Source organism: Eupeodes corollae, chromosome 1 (genome assembly GCF_945859685.1).
Source record: "Eupeodes corollae chromosome 1, idEupCoro1.1, whole genome shotgun sequence".
Taxonomy (NCBI): domain Eukaryota; kingdom Metazoa; phylum Arthropoda; class Insecta; order Diptera; family Syrphidae; genus Eupeodes; species Eupeodes corollae.
In genome coordinates, this window is record NC_079147.1 from 301,157,990 (window position 1) to 301,173,396 (window position 15,407).

The window sequence follows — 15,407 nt, forward strand, 5'->3', positions numbered from 1 at the left end:
AGTACCCCAAGGTAGTCATCTGGGCCCCCTCTTGTTTTTACTCTTTGTTAACGATTTACCTAATGTTGTTTTAAAATCAAGTTGCCTGTCTTTTGCTGATGATTTTAAGATATATCGATCAGTACTCTCTGATTGTATGCAGCTTCAAAAAGACTTAACTTGTATATCAAAACGGTGTATGTTTAATGACCTTGATTTAAATATCAAAAAATGTTGTATAATGACATTTACAAGATGTTATAATCCAGTAGTCTTTAACTACTCTATATCTGAGAACGTACTTCGAAGAGTTTCCAATCACAAGGATTTAGGAGTTATTTTTGATTCCAGGCTTGATTTCAGACTGCATGTTAACTATATTGTATCTAGAGGCAATTCTATGCTCGGATTTTTGTTTAGAAATTCTTATGAGTTTAAGTGTCCTTATACTGTTAAATCACTTTTTTGGAATATTGCTGTGTAGTTTGGTCTCCTTACTACAAAAATGCTTCTAATAGAATTGAAAGAATTCAAAAAAAAATTAACAAAATATTCTCTTCGTAAACTTGAATGGACTTTGCCCTTACCAACTTGTAAAGATCGGTGCGCGTTAATCGATATAAAACCTCTAGAAACTAGGAGAATTTATTTCTTGATTGCACTTGCTAGAGATGTAATAACAGGACACATTGATTGTGCTCCTTTAGTTGAAATGTTTATAAAACATACACCAGCTCGTTGTCTTAGGCCAAGGGCTAATCAATTTTTCTTCATCACACATCATTCGATGAATTACGGATTAAACGAACCGGTTACTAAAGCGTGCCAATTTTTTAACAAATATGCCGATGTAATTGAACTTGACTGTTCTAAACAATTGTTCAAAAAAAGAATATGTACCTAATTGATTAACGTTATTTATAATATACCTAATTCTATTGTTTATTATTAGCACGCAATGTTTTTCTTTCTCTATTTAATTAAAGCTATGTCTAAGAAAGTAGCATGTACTTATAGACCAAATAAATAAATAAATAAATAAATAAACATTATTTTAAATTTTTCAATATATTTAAAAAAATTTCTGATAAAAAATACGGTTTTAGCAGAAATGGTTCTGCATTTTATTAGACAGGTAAAATCTAACAATGAGAACTTCATAAAATACTATTAATATTTTCACTGAATATTGAAGATAATATTTATAAAATTAGAAAAAAATCACTACGAATTTTATTCAAAACGAATTATTTCATCAATTAAGATAGCCTCAAAAAGCCTTTCATAATAGTATGCAGAAAAAGTTCAATACTATACTTTTCTGACTATTCAATCCTTTGGAAGTATTAACTATAATATATCAGACATTGACTCAATAGCGTCAGAATCTGCTAAGACGAGACAAAAAAAATAAACAAGTAGAAATATCCATATGTGTATCATTGAATCGCGGAAATGGGAAAGGTTTTAATGAATTCCAACTTGTAAGCATTTAATTGCGGGAAATAAAATAAGAACGTCATATGTTTCATATGTTTTAATAGAGAAAGAACGATCTTTGCAGGAGGTTTCGGATTTGTGTTATGCGTACTTACAAGTTAAATGTGAATCTATGGTTCCTTTTACATAAATAAATACAAGTATAAACAAGATCAATTCAAAGACAGTGGATACTGTTAGTCGTGGTGAATGCTTTAGATGTGGGGCCAATAGTCATTATGGGAACAGCCCTAACTGTGTAATATGTGTAAGCGCATTGGCCATTTTGCTGTCACGTGTAGAAAACAAAACATCAAGCGATCTCAAGAAACAAGAAATGGGTTTGAGGCAAAAAGGCGCCGTCTGGCAGTTTCTAAGATTCGCTTTGTCGAGAAATTCAATGACGAAGTTATGGAAAATAATTCTGTTGATTTTGCAGAACATGGTTGTTTTAAGTTCTCAGAGAACGACCACATTCAAAAACTGAAAACACAATTGGCGAAAATTCCAACATTGTCATATTTCAATCCTAAGAAGAGAATTCAGCTCATAGCTGACGCAAGTAAGGTAGCATTGGGAGCTGTTTTGTTGCAGTTCGGGGGGTATGAGCCTCAAGTTGTTTAATTTGCGAATAAGTGCCTGTCAGAGGTAGAAAGACGATATTCGCAAACTAAAAAAAAGACTTGCGTTTCGAATCATATACCAACAAGGGAAATTCAACATTGAAGATTCATTCTCCAGACTATGCAAGTTGGACCAGTGCCAAACCTTCGACGAGCGTTGTGAACAGAATATTTGTACCATCATTGAAAAAAAAGTCCCAAAAGCTTTAACAATTGTTGAAATTTCGGAAAATTCTAACTTGGATCCATGAGCTCGTGGAATCTATGAATAGTGTCAAAACAGGTAATTGGAATACAAATACAACAACAGTTTTTTTTCCATTTCGGTTGGAGCGAAGCACTGTAGGTAACATTCTTTTACGAGAAGTGAAGCTCGCTATCCCGTATCCATGGAGATCCAAGATTTAATAACTCGCCCATGAAGGTCATCCGGATGAAAACGTAATAAAACACAGAGTCCGCTCCAAAGTATGGTGGCCTCTTATTGATCGACATGTTGAGAAGTGGGTGAAAAAATGGTCGCCAATTTGTGAGCCATGGGTTTAAGAATTATTGCGAAAAAAAATCATCAAGCTCATAACCTCTCCACCCTATTGGCCCCAGGCAAATGGAGAATTCGAAAACTTAAATCGTTCAATCATTAAGAGACTACAGATTGCTCATACGAAGGGTTTGGATTATAAAAAAAAATCTTAAATTCATCCTTATGTACAACTTTACACCTCATGGTACAACGGGTAAGGCTCCATCGGAGCTGCTATTCAAAAGAGTGCTCCGAGATAAAATTCCATCTATACAAGACATTCCTGATGATGTTCTTGATTTGAAAGCAAGGGATTTAGACTCTATTAATAAGGAAAATGGTAAACAGAGGGCTGATATAGTTCGAGGTGCAAAATCTTGCGATGTTAATGTGGGTGATAAAGTGGTGCTCAAAAATGTCGTTTTTCCTAACAAGCTAACTCTCCAGTTCGGACCAGAAATGTACGAGGTAATTAAGAGGAAAGGTAATGACGTTGTTGTTAAAAGCAACGATCGTACATTCAGAAGAAACGTTAGTCACTTGAAGAAGATTCCATTATCGGATATAGAAGAAAATTCAGTTCCTATAGTAGATGTTGAGCCATCTGCTGCTGCAGTTGTTTCATCAGAATCCAAAGCCCAAGATAGGCAGCAGTGATCTTCTTCGAAACAATTACAACCTTCCTTAAACTTGGAGTTGAAACTGGGAAAGAATGAGGGATGTGGAGACCTATCAATGACAACGCTGTGATGGAGAGTTAATCTCTTCATTCGTGTTGCAGCTGCCAAACCCGAAGGTTGTGGCTACTACAATTTTACAAGTTTAAGACATAAAATCTAAACGGAAATACATAAACGATGGAATACCACAAGAATTCAGTTTTGGACCGTTTCTTTACATATTGATTTTCATCAGCTAAAATAGTGTAAAAGAAAGATATTTATACTGTCTACTGTAGGTATTTCATCGCTGAAGTAGATTCATAGAAGGCACTTGATGGGGTAAATCATGGATCCATCTAAACACCACTAAGTGCGAGCCTGAAATTCACCAGGGCCGTCTTTACCCTTTTGGGGGCCCTGGGCACTTTTCGAAAATGGGGCCCTTTATGATAATAAAAATGTTAAGTTATGTAATAAAGGTATACAGAAAAAATCACATAGCTTTCAATTGATATTTATTCTTTTTGTTTTTGAAATAAATACATTCTTTTTAATTCATTAAAAAGATAATTAGTTATTGCAGCATTTAAAACATAAACATAAACAAAGTAAAAATAAAAACAAAAAATAAATATTTCATATAAAAATTCAAAATAAAATAAACAAAATTTAATGAAGGGGTCTTTTTCTTGATTTGAGAATAGCAAAATCATTGATTACATCTTTAAAATCTATGCCTCTGAGGATGTCGTTTTCTTGATATCAGCGACAAACATGTCAATCTTTCTTGAATCATTGTAGGTCTGAGTTCGTTTTTGATTCTTTTTAATTTAGAGAAGAAACGTTCCACACTGCAATTGGTCAACATCATACTGAAGAAAATTCTTAGTGTAATTTAAACATTTGAAAATTCATATTCAATTTCATTAGTTTTTAAAAAAAATTATAAAGCTCTAGAATGTTGTCAGTTTTTTCATTTTCGTGTCTACTAATTTTCAAGTAGTCTTTTAAATACAGGCATTCAGCTTGTAGTTCATCTCCATTCACATCTCCGGTGTAAAATTTAGCAAAAGATTTGCAGTTCTCTTTAAGTCTTCTGAATCAGATTTTTTAATCGACAAAAAAAATCAAAACGTTGGCCAATCTTCGTCTGTTTCAAATGAACTCTTAGTGTGTCGACAATTGGAAGAAGGGTTTCAATTTTAAATCTTTCTTTCCCAGTCAGAATTACTGAGGGTCGAGAGCCGTCAAAAAAAGTATGGCGTGAGTTTCTGCACCTCATCCTTTCAGAAAGGTCCTTATATTCGGAATCCGGGTTATTTGTCTGGCTGATGAATCAAAGTTATCATAATTGTCCCTGAGCCCAATTATAGATTCATCTATTGCACTCAGCAAATTTATTGCAACATCCAGGGTAATATTTTGGTTTTGAAGTAAAATACTTGTTTTATTAATTCTTTGCAATACAGAGTTCCAAAGTTCTGTAAGTATGGTAAATTCAAGTTTGGAAATTTTTTTGCAAAGACTAAATGCTTCCTCTCTGGCCTCTCATGCCTGTCCTAAATCGTTCGCTATAGACATCAAAGCTTCTTCAATTTCTTGATGACCTTTATATAAGGCGCTTAGTGCATCAGCTTGCACCGACCATCTTGTTTGAGAAAGACTTCTTAAAACTTTTTTGGACTTAAATGAGCAGTCAACACACTCCATCGAAGAGAAGATAACGAAAAGAAGTTTTACAATTTTTAAATAATGTCAAAGAATTTGGTTGCTTCTAAGACACACCCAGCCGCATGCACTCCTACCAAGTTTAATGAGTGCCCTGCATATGCTACAAAAGTGGCAAATTTACATTTTACTTTTATTCTTGCCTGCAGACCAGAAAACCTTCCTAAAATATTTGCCACGTTGTCGTAGCTTAAGCTCTGAAATCTGTTATCAAAATGTCATGATCCTCCAAAAACTTCAGTATGGTTTCCGCTAAATAATCATATCTATGTTCGTTAATTGGAATAAAGTCCAAAAACCAACAGGCTCGTTTTACGTAGCGAATAATAAATGTTAGTTGATCAACATTAACGCTAATTGAAAAAATATTTTGCCATTTTGACTTCTTTTACAATAATTTTCAAAACCAGTCTTCCCATGAGAGGATTAAATTCATTACAGATATTTGCTGAACAACTCATGAACACTTCCTGGATTTCCAAATTTGCTTAAATTAGCGGTCAAACTCGCTAAGCAAATCAATGCATCCTACAATTCCCGTTATTGGGATATCCGAGGATCTCATTATCACCGCGAAACGGAAGCCCTCTCAAAGCTAAAAACCTTACAACAACTACAATTTGAGTTGTTGCAGTTTCATGATTAGGGCCCTGTCCCTGGCTTTTTGATTGACCTCCGGAATTTTTTTAGAAGATGTGGCAGACGAAATTTCTTCAACTTGGGAAGATGACGATTTATTGTCATGCAGCTCGGCCTTTTTAAATAAAAATAAATGTATAAATATTTCTAAAGAAACTGACTAATGAAATAAAAATGTGTGTTTGAACATTTTTAATTTCTTTTTACGAATGAAGCTAAGTTTGGACACTAGGCATCAAAGCGCATTGAAATTTCTGTGTAAAACTGGATTTTGAAAATAAACAATTTATATGTAAAAATTAAGGGATCGTAACTATACGTTGCTTTGTTTTATTAAGAGCAGCTTTGTTCTGAATTTCCATACAAACTTACATCATAATTTGGTGTATCATTAGAAATTCCTAAATCATAATAGAATAGCTAATTCCGAATTTAATAATAACCCCTATTGCGAGCTTCACTTTTTTGGATTTCCGCAAAGGTTGTTGTTCAGCAAGGAAAGTACAAATTCTGATCATTCATTATGCATATAAAATTGTATCGAAATATTTTTTTCTTGAAAATAGACCAAAAGAGGGGTCTGAAATTCACCCATGATATCGGTTAGTTTTGGTTTTCAAAAAACACTGCTGGCATTTCTAACCACTTAGCTCATTAACATATATAATTTTGGATAATCTTGAACAGTTAATTTTATGTCTAGTTACGGAAAATTGGCCACCTGGATTGACAAGCTTTGGATGTCAACATTACTCATAATATTCTCGATAAATAAGTCAATATTGGTTTTTTGACGACCATAAATCGAAACATTATCACAAATCATAAATTGGTATCAAGTAAGAAAATTTCATTCCTACTATTGAAGAGACTTTTTGAATATGCTAAGTAAGGGAATAGATATGGAAATCGATTTCTATTGCAAGGCCACTACGGGCACGCTTGCAGAAGTCCAGACGACGAACCCAACTTTCGACGTTTTTCAAGTATAAATCAGCCGCTAATTGCTGCAATTTCAGGTTCGATGTTCTTAGGAAGTTCATCAATTGTCACTGGCTTGTTGGCATAGAGCATAGACTTGACATAGCTCCACAGGAAATAGTCTAACGGAGTCAAATCGCACGACCGAGGTGGCCAAGGGACCGGCGGCGCATTTTGTGAGTCCTCAAACTTGGTTTCCAATAAATTGATTGTGATATTCGCTGTGTGGTTTGTGGCGCCCCGTCCTGTTGATACCACATGTCCTTCGAGTCCATATCAGCTAATTGGGGCCAAAAATGTTCGGTTATCAATGAACGGTAGCGATCTTCATTCACGGAATAAGTATGGCCCAATGATGCCTCCACCGGCCCATAAACCACACCAAACCGCAATTTTTTCGGGATACAATGATTATTCATGCGGAGTACGTGTGGATTGCTTCTTGGCCAATACCGCATATTTTGTTTATTGACGAAGCCATTTAGCCAGAAATGATCCTCATCTTTGGAGATGATTATGTCACAGAGATATCCAACACTTGACAACGGCGCGACGTGTGAGAGACACATTTGACCTTTCTGCAACTGAAGCCTCAGCGGCAGCAATATTCTCGACACTACGAGCAGCAATATTCTCGACACTACGAGCACTTCTTTATCTCACTAGCACGTTTCTGTGGATTCAAATTTTTCCACTAGACGCTCAATTGTTGATCTGCTAGGACGATTATTACGACGCACGTTGAGGCCAGTGCTTCCGAGTTTCGGTAGTAAGTTTTAATAATTTCGGCTTGTTTTTAGCTTTTATATCTTTCCATCATAGAATGGCAAACCTTACTGAAGATAAATGCCAAAAACACTCTATATAAAGATATAAATCCCCGGTAGACATCTTGGTTTGCCTACAAGCTAAACCGGAAATCAGCCTCATAAACTTTTTCATAGTATGCGTGTAATTTCTCCTCTAATTTATTTAATTTCCCCAAAAACCTCAGTAAGTGTGTCTATGTATGCGTGAAAACACGTCAATTTTTCTCGTTGAATTCGTCCACATTACAAATACAACAATGTAAACAAATGGGTTTTGGAGGGTGATACGTACGAAGGATTTATATCTTTACTAGAGTGTTTTTGATAAATGCTATAAGAGAAGCAAAAAATATGGCGTCATTTGCTGTTCCTGTTGCTCTACTTTTGTAACGTCTCTGTTGAAAAATCATATATGTAAAAGGTACAAGATTGGTCCTAGGACACATTCTTGTGATACACCGGTTTTAATTTTCCTTAGTTCCGACTAATTTTTGTGGTATCGTACTCTTAATAGTCGGTTCGTAGCATCGGTTTTCAGTATTTCGTAGTTCTGATTGGAAAGCTCCCTTTGCAGTTTATGCTTGAGTTCAAAACTTTAAAAATGGCTTGAGCAACATCTATTTGTGCCTAACTCCAGATAGGTCTTCAATGAACGCCTACCGGGAGCCTATAAGCCTAACTCCCAGTTAGAGTTTTTTTTATAAAACAAGTCGTAGATCAAAAGCAGATTTGAAGGGGTTACGACTTAATATTTGCCAAAAAACTGATTAAGATGTCAATAAACTGAAAATAGTCTTTAATTAGTAATAATTTTACTGACATGTTAATGTAGAACTTCTGAAAAACTTCAAAGCCATTTCAGAACTAAATTTGCTGTGACACTTATTTTGAAGAAGTTCAATAACACGTTCGTAAGTGTCCTATGTAACTCTGGCTTAGTTATCATTTCACTCTGAAAAGCGTGGGTCTTTAAGATATTACATATTTTTTTCCATAACCTGCAGCAAATTCTTATCCTTCACATCCAGTTTACAGAATCCTCACTCGTTATTGGTATGAAAATAAAAGTGACACATCAACCGTCTACGCCACTGGCATAGTGGAGGAAGAACCACGGCCACACCTCTTGAGAAGCATAAATTGGATTTTTCATCCTCTTGTTGCTCCTTTGCACATTTTTGCGACTTTTGTCTGCCACTTGCCTTGTCCCTTATCGCTGGATGCTTTCTCTCCTGTCTTCCTGTCTAGTTTCATTAAGAATTTGTTCTTGGTTTTGTTTTTGTTTTATTTTTTCTTCCTTTTTTTTTAATTTTGTTTACCAAGGTGGCTGTTTGGAATGTTTACTCAAACAGAATGTACATTTCTTCGTTTTTGTCCCTACCCCAGCTCCTGCTCTAGGTATAGCTCCATCTCCACCACCAGGACCTTCGATCCTATCTAGAAATACATATATAAATGGAATAAGGAAGGATGTGCGGTTCCTATGTTCCTTATATCCTTATATAGGTATATGGATGCACAGCTCCTTTAATACCATTTATGGTTTTCCTTTTTAGAAGCTTTTTTTTCTGTTCTATTTTCTTTTTTCCTTCTCAGCTTCATCTTTTTCTTCTGCTTCTTCTTCTTCATTCCACATTCAAAAGGGGATGAATTTATGGATGCATTAATATAAATAGGCACAGAAATTTCATTATCCTTGCCTTATGCAAACACATGCACCAACCATCATATATACGTCGGTCGTCGTCGTCGTCGCCTTGTGGGTGTCGTCTCCCTCATTTTGCACGAAGAGGGAAGCAGGGTTAGATAAACAAAATTCTGTGATGTTCTTGGTGTGGCATGGAATGAGTTTGGAGAAGAGCAAGATGACGCTGACGACGACGATGGCACATCACTGACAGATGGTCACATCACTGTGATGTTTTTCTATGGGGATTGAGGATTGGAGATTTCCATCCGTTCGCATATTATGAGATGATGAGGAATGGGAATAAGTCCACAAGAGGGTGGCTTGGGCGGTTTGCCTGCGTTTGGTTCCCATGAGGTGAAAGCTTTATTTGATTATTCTAATCTGTTAAGGATGCTGGTATAGCTCTGGCTCTGATCTGTTCTGTTCTGTTTCGATGTTCTGTTCAGTTCATATGGTGTCCCTGGGATGCTTTGAACGAACCGAACGCATCACTGTGAATGTGAATGTGAATGGTGAATGGCCCGGCCATGGAGTGTGGTTTATTTGAAAAGAGGCTTGTGGATGTGGATGTGGATAATGTGGTTGAAAGGCGGGAAGAGAGCAGTCAAGGGAGAAAATATATACACTCCAACCAACCTAAACCTACACTTTTCGAATTGAATATTTAATGGATGTTTATTGCCATTTTCTAGTGATATAATGAGACCAAATTAAGATGAATTACCTGGTGTAGCCAAACATATGATAAAGCCATGCAAAGGATATGATATTATATTATGAAGTTTGTGCAAGGGTCCCTTTAGCATACTGAGGGGAATATCTCATAAAGCTTTTGAAAATGTTCACATATGTGCGATGGACTATTGAAAAGGGACTCTCTTTAGTAAAGATTTATATAAATAGAGTTTGTTGAACCTTTTTTAATCTTAGTTGATATTTTAACCAACTTAAATGTTTATGTAGCTTCTATATTTTGAATTTAAATTGATTATATCATTCAAATTGTATGTTAAGACTGGAAGAATAAAAAATGGAATGTGAAACCATACAATCCAAAAATTACATAATTCCGACAACCCAAAATCCGGAAAACCAAGAATATAAAATCCTAAAAATTCTGAATTCCATTGCATTGTTGGACATTAAACCCCCAACACGCTTACGTAGAGTGCGAACTAAAGAAAATATCGCAGCTGTATCGGCTAGTGTTAATGATGACCATTAACTATCGATTCGTCGCCGCCGTTCACAGCAATTGGGCCTCTGTTACTCAACAACGTGTAAAATTTTGCGGAAGGATTTAGGTGTGATGCCCTTTAAAAAAGAGCTGGTGCAAGAATTGAAGCCCAGTGGTCCTTGGGCAACGTAACATTTTCAGTGAATGGGCTCTTGGAAAGCTGGCTACCGAAAATGTATGATCAGCGATCATTTTTGTCTGAATGGGTACGTAAATAAGCAGAATTGTCGATTTTAGAGTGAATATAAGCCAGTAGCATTGCAAGAGCTACCAATGCATCCACAAAAAGTTACAGTTTGGTGCGGTTTATGGGCTGGTGGCATCATTGGACCGTATTTCTTCAAGGATGATGCGAGTCTTAATGTAACTGTGAATGGTGAGCGCTACCGTGAAATTATATCCATTTTTTTTTGCCCAAAATGCAAGAGCTTGACTTGCATGACATGTGGTTTCAAGAAGACGGTGCCATAAGAGGCGAGTTCGGTGAACATTTGTTTCACGTTCGGAACCATTCAATTAGCCGACTAAATCGTGCGATTTAACGCCTTTAGACCATATGAGCTCTGTTAAAGCTCATATCTATACAGACAAGCCCGCATTGGAAGACAACATTGAAGCATTTATTCGTGAGATACCGTCCAAAAAGTTGGAAAGAGTATGCCAAAATTGGACTAAGTGGATGGACCATTTCAGGTACAGTCAAGATAAACAGTTGCATAAAATAATCTTCAAAAATTAAATTATATGGATTGTACTATCAATTCAAATAAAGACTTTTTACTTGTATGTGTTTTTTTTTTTGAAAAACTTTCTTATAGCTTTTAAAAAATCACTATTTAGTAGAACGGAACTTTAAAATGGAATGATAAAATTTATTTTATTCCAAAATTAATCTTTGGCATTACGACTTAAATATGAATTTCAACTTGAACGTAATCAAATCTGGAGTTATAATCTTAGATGACTTTTCCAACATTTTCAGCAGTATGTCGGCAATAAAGCGGATAATATTTGTCTCCAAGTGATTAATTGTCAGGAGCTTATCAACGGACCAGGAACTTTACAAAGACCAACCTACAGAATACTGTAAGCGGCGTTAAATTGCTAGATTTTTGATTTCTTTAGCCTTTAATAAATCAAATGTAGCACGTCAGTGATACGTTTTTCGAACAATTTGGAAGCGTTGTTCAGGCATCAGTTCAATTGTGTTAAAATGGAGCAGATCTTGTTCCATACGTCACAATCCCAAGTACAAATTCTTGAACGTCAGAATTTACAGTCTAAGGAAATTGTTGATGTTTCCAGTCATCAGGGTGTATTTTTATCTGCGAACAGTTATAGTGACATTGGCAAAGTAGGAAACTTGTTAACTCTTCAACGTTAAAAAACGTCGCGTTGGGCAGATCTGCTTGTAGCTTTTGCTCCTCATGTATGAAGTCGTTGAGTGATATACATACCTTTATAAGTCTTCAGCGAACCTTTCAACACATTTTGTGACTTTGTTGATGAACTGCAATTGCGAATAACTCCGTAGTGGGGGAGATAAAATATCTGATATGTTTGTTGCGCTCGTTTCATGTGTCCATATTTTGCAATAAAATTTGAATAATTAGTTGCAGATTCTGTATTTTGTGTGAATCGATGTTTCATGGACTTTAATAACTTTAAAGTATCATTTCTTGAGCTTTCGAAATATGTTGGAATTAATTTAAATTTTTCTTTATGAGTGATGAAAATTGGTCTGCTTGAAGATTTCTTCGCATTTCTGTTTTGCTGGGGTAAGCGCATCGATTGATGAATTAAATGTTTATTTCCACATGTAAAACTTTTTCAGGAAATCTTTGAGTTTGTCTTCTTCTTAGCACACGATGATGAACCTGAAACAATCTATCCTAATGCTGTTCCCTGTACGATGGCTGTTCTCTTAAAACCTTTTAGAAGTCCGTTTTTCAAGATTTTCCCATTAACTTCTACGCCTAGAATGAGGTCTACACGTCCCAGTTGACGATATTCTGGGTTAACCAATTCGACATCATTTATGCTTAACTACAGCTGGTTGTAAAAGTTGAGTTTTTGTAACACATAGACATCGCAGCTACATTTGAAGTTACTGACACCAGATTGAAAATTTGTTTGCCCAGCTTTTAGATTGGGTTATGATGAATCTCGGCCAATTCATAATGATGTATTTGATCATGGAAGTTTAAGAAGATTGATAATGTACACTGATGTGATAGGTATTCACTTTCAATTCCTAGTCAAGAAAACGCACGAGCAACAAAAGATTCCTACCCAGACGGTTGCAAGAAGAGTTGCTGATGTTAAAGATGGATTGATGTGTAAGTCTAATTGTCAAAAGCTGAAAAATGATTGAGTTCATTGGATGAGGTATTTTGATAAGTAGACTGTTTCGATGGGGCACCCTCCACACTTTTGAAATGCATGAAATAATTATATGAGGATCTAGCCCAACACCATTTGTTGGAGATTTTGTCAGAAAACCAGGACAAACAGAAATGTAGGGATCGCCTTTACAATCAAAAACATACCTGTTTTGTGTGTTAAGCCGCTACATGATGTGAGATTGTTTTTTTTTAGAACTCGATGATTAGATGCTTTTTTGATATTGCCAGCGGACCCCTTCTACACTTCTAAAAAAAAAAACATAAAGTTTGTTCAGATTTGAAATGTTGGAATTCTAGGTTTTGGGGAGTCTGGGGTTTTGGGAATCTTAGGTATTGGGGGTTTTAGGATTCTGTCCCCAACACAGTTAAATAGACTACAATATTATTTTAGAATTTAAATGTAAGGCAACTTGTCAATTTGCTACAAATTGCCATGATGACTTTCCAGGTTCTTTTTTTTGCTCAACACACTTAAAAACATTAAAAACAAAAAAAACCTGTGAACTTGATTGTATACCAATTGAGTTTTCAAAAATTAGTAATATTAATTTTTATGAACCCCTCTTGATATTCTTTAATAATTTGTTCTTTAAAGCGGACGTTCCAGACCTACAAAAAAATGTACAGAGTAGAGAACACAGCACCTTGAGTGACTAGACTATATGTAAGGTGATAACAACACAAGATATTAATACAAGATAGAAGGACAGAAGAGTAAAAACAACAGACACAAAGAACACATGACAACAGCACGCGGTAGGTATCGAGACGGTCCCCCATCTGTCTACTAACCACGCTCACTAATACTTGATTTCGGTGACCGATGATAACCGAAGGCTAATCAGTGACTAGGCCGTTGCCGAAATTTTATATAATCTGTTAATTCATTGGGTAGAACGTTATAACTGTCTTAGTATCTTTTAGTTATGATTTCGTGCTGGACTTTAAGCTGTTGACTACATTTTGACACTGTAAGAAGGCTGTTTATGGCACTGTTAACAAAAAATCCTATTTATATTAGTGTTTGTCCAAAAGTCCCTTACGTTTTAAAAAACGGATTCTGAATACTGAAGCGTCTGTTCGGAACTATTTTTATATCTTAAATACTTTTGCTACTAAGATTGTAATCCCACAAGGCTGCGTTCTCAGTCCTATTTTATTCATCTTTCACCTATCATCTAAAAACTTGTCTGGATTTGTGATCTTGACAGAAAAGTAATCCTTTTATACTGTTGTCGCAAATTAATGTGTGTATCAATTATTATGGCACTTTGGACCTATACCTATACACCATGATCTTGATTTTAAAGCACACTTCGAAGACTGGCAGGCAAACATTTAATTTGGTCAAATTTTTATAGCAACAAAAAGCTTTTTCCAATTTCTGACTTTACTATAAAATCAAGTAATTTGTGTCTAAAGAATTAGACAAATTTAAGGCGTTTCCAGTATAGTTTTTATTTTATTAAGCTTTGTCCGTCACGAGAATGTATTTTTGTACCTTTAAAAGATAACTGACAAAATTTTCCATTCGTTTTTTGTAAGCGTCTGGTAGATCTTATCAGAAACGACATGTTTGCAGGAAAACGACTCTCGCATTTTTGTTGTGACAGCTTTTTAGGTATCAATTTGACTTATACCTTGCACAGGTAAAATTCGGTTATTTTGGCTGTTAACAATCAACAATAACCTAAGCCGATTCCACCCCTGGAAATACTTTTTAATGGAGTATTTGAGGGGCATATTTCCGTAAATAAATTTCGAGACGCTATAATCTTCCCAATACACAAAAAAGGATCCTTGTTGGATGCAGCAAACTATTGTCGAATTTGTTTTCTTAATTTGACTTATACGATTTTTAAAACTCTGTTGCAGAAGAGCCTTAAAACATGGATTGCAGATCAGAACCTGTTAAAAGAGACTCAAGCGGGAGTTCGATCAGGGTACTCTACAATAGATAATATTTTCATTTTCAGGAAGCTAGCTGAAAGCTTTATTAAGCAGTTAAGAAAATTGTACGCATTATTTATTGACTTCAAAGCAGCATTCGACTCAATCAAAAAAATCTAATGTGATGATATTTAAGAAGGGTGGTGGACGAATTGCATCGAATGAAAATTGAAATTTCAACGAAGAAGATATAGAATAATTCAAATGTGGAAGATGTATTGCACAGTAAAGCTCTTATGTAAAAGGTGCAGTTGAAGCAGTGGATCCTTGTTCAGAACAACTTACAGTAGGCTCAACCATAATCTCGCAGAAAGGAACTATATACGTAAACTAAGGTTTTTATAGTTCGCGTCGTCCAAGTTATCCCACGCCTCAATCTGAGCAAGTCTTGGCCCATTTAGTGTCTCGGGAAGAGCGGATCGCTTACTTATGTTTTTTACCAGTAAATCTCAAATATGTTCAATGGGCAAGAAATTTTTACCAATAAATAGTGTGGAAGGAACCACATATTCCTCCAAAATGTCGGTGATATAATGATTGAAGTTTACCAATCATTCCATTATGTACAGCCCATTTATAAATTTATCTCATTTAAGATATCTCTCTTTCAAAATTACAAAATTCAAAAAATTCATTCCCAATGTATTCCGCAATATGACATCATTCATTTCCATCAAACAGACCATCAAAGAATTTAAAAAT

At 35.4% G+C, this 15,407-nt stretch overlaps 1 protein-coding gene across 1 annotated transcript in view; it reads right to left on the reverse strand.

The window, feature by feature from the left end:
- Positions 1-5,607: 5,607 nt before the first annotated feature.
- Positions 5,608-15,407, reverse strand: part of LOC129951943 (uncharacterized) — a 76,127-nt gene continuing 66,327 nt past the window's right edge. The window contains exon 4 of the mRNA XM_056064316.1: positions 5,608-5,748. Coding sequence (XP_055920291.1) covers positions 5,608-5,748 — 141 coding nt within the window. The remainder of the gene's footprint in view (positions 5,749-15,407) is intronic.